The 1,204-nt window shown below is 29.5% G+C and overlaps 1 protein-coding gene and 1 long non-coding RNA gene across 12 annotated transcripts in view; one reads left to right on the top strand and one right to left on the bottom strand.

Annotated features, from left to right (window-relative positions):
• LOC102681644 (ankyrin-3-like) overlaps positions 1 to 1,204 on the bottom strand; it is an 80,239-nt gene that overhangs the window by 9,914 nt on the left and 69,121 nt on the right. For all 11 annotated transcript variants that reach the window (XR_004151045.1, XR_004151046.1, XR_004151047.1 and 8 more), the window contains exon 34: positions 901 to 969. Coding sequence is in view for 1 of the 11 variants with exons in the window: in XM_006619609.2 (XP_006619672.1) it covers positions 901 to 969 (69 nt within the window). In the remaining 10 variants the exon portion in view is untranslated. The remainder of the gene's footprint in view (positions 1 to 900; positions 970 to 1,204) is intronic.
• The window catches only part of LOC116186105, a 13,857-nt gene that overhangs the window by 900 nt on the left and 11,753 nt on the right, over positions 1 to 1,204 (top strand). The gene's annotated exons all lie outside the window — the stretch shown is intronic.

Genomic DNA, 1,204 nt, shown 5'->3' with positions numbered 1-1,204 from the left:
TTTTTTTTTTTTTTTTTTTTTTTTTTTTTTTTTTTTTTTTTTTTTTTTTTAGTTAGTTAGTATCAATATTGCAACGGGATTAGTATGTTTTATATATATATATATATAAAAAAACACTCATTTGAATCGTGGCGCCTGAATCTTACTAAAACGTACCCTGCAAAATAACTACTTTTTCGAAATGAACGCGTGTTTTTAATCAAAAATTAAAAATAAGAAAGGAAACTTTTCTTCACTTTTTTTTCTTTTCTCTTTTTTTATTATTATTATTATTATTATTATTATTATTATTATTATTATTGCAGGAAGTTCGATATAGAAGCGTGATTCTTGTGAACTGATCAAAAGCGATTATAATATATTTGTAAAGCGGTGAAAAAGAATCGGTGGGGAAAAAAGTATATAACGTACGTCTTACCTACCAGCTAAGTAAGTAAGTAGATAAGTAAAAAAAAAAAAAAATGAAAGTTCCTCTAATCTACTTTGTTTCAACTATAAACACATAATTATATATTTATTCGACATTACTATACATATGATAATAGATCGAAGGTGTCCCAAGTGTATTCAAATTGTTGTACAAAAAAAAAGAAAAAAAAAAAATGTATGGAATTTTTACCGTTTACCTCGAAGATTATATATTAACAATTTACTCTATATGCCGCAAATAGGTATCTATTTAGTAAGAAACGTGCGCACAATATTAGTGTGAAAGCATCGGCAGGTGCTAACTATGGAAGATAAAGCTAAATATAAATGAGGGCACCAAAATAGAATCTGCTAACGTATCGATCTTGGGCCTGCGATCTGTGTTTTCGTGAGTTTTCTTTCTTTTTTCTTTTCTTTTGTTTTTTTTTTTTTTTCTCTCTTCACTGTACTTTCTTTGGCACTATACGTTACCTGATTTCGCCAATGATTGTGCTTGATCGGCTAGATCCTGGGCTCGTCTTGCCGCCTCTTCGGTTACGTCTGGAAAAGTAGGTGGAACGTGGCATAAGTGGGATTAATAGAGACAATGAAAACATTAAAAGCAATGATTTGACAAGGATTAGATGAATGATGTATCCCTGCATGGCATACCTCGGTTCATGCTTCTCTAGTTGTGGTTTTCTCCTGTTAATTCAATGATAATAATATTACCGTATAATAAATAACAGTATGATGTTTTATGTGTTATGCTATAATAATAAGAAATGAATACTGA

This window comes from Apis dorsata, unplaced genomic scaffold (assembly GCF_000469605.1).
Source record: "Apis dorsata unplaced genomic scaffold, Apis dorsata 1.3 scaffold_429, whole genome shotgun sequence".
Classification (NCBI taxonomy): domain Eukaryota; kingdom Metazoa; phylum Arthropoda; class Insecta; order Hymenoptera; family Apidae; genus Apis; species Apis dorsata.
The sequence above is the reverse complement of the archived record's forward strand: the minus strand, read 5'-3'. Positions and strand labels throughout refer to the sequence as shown.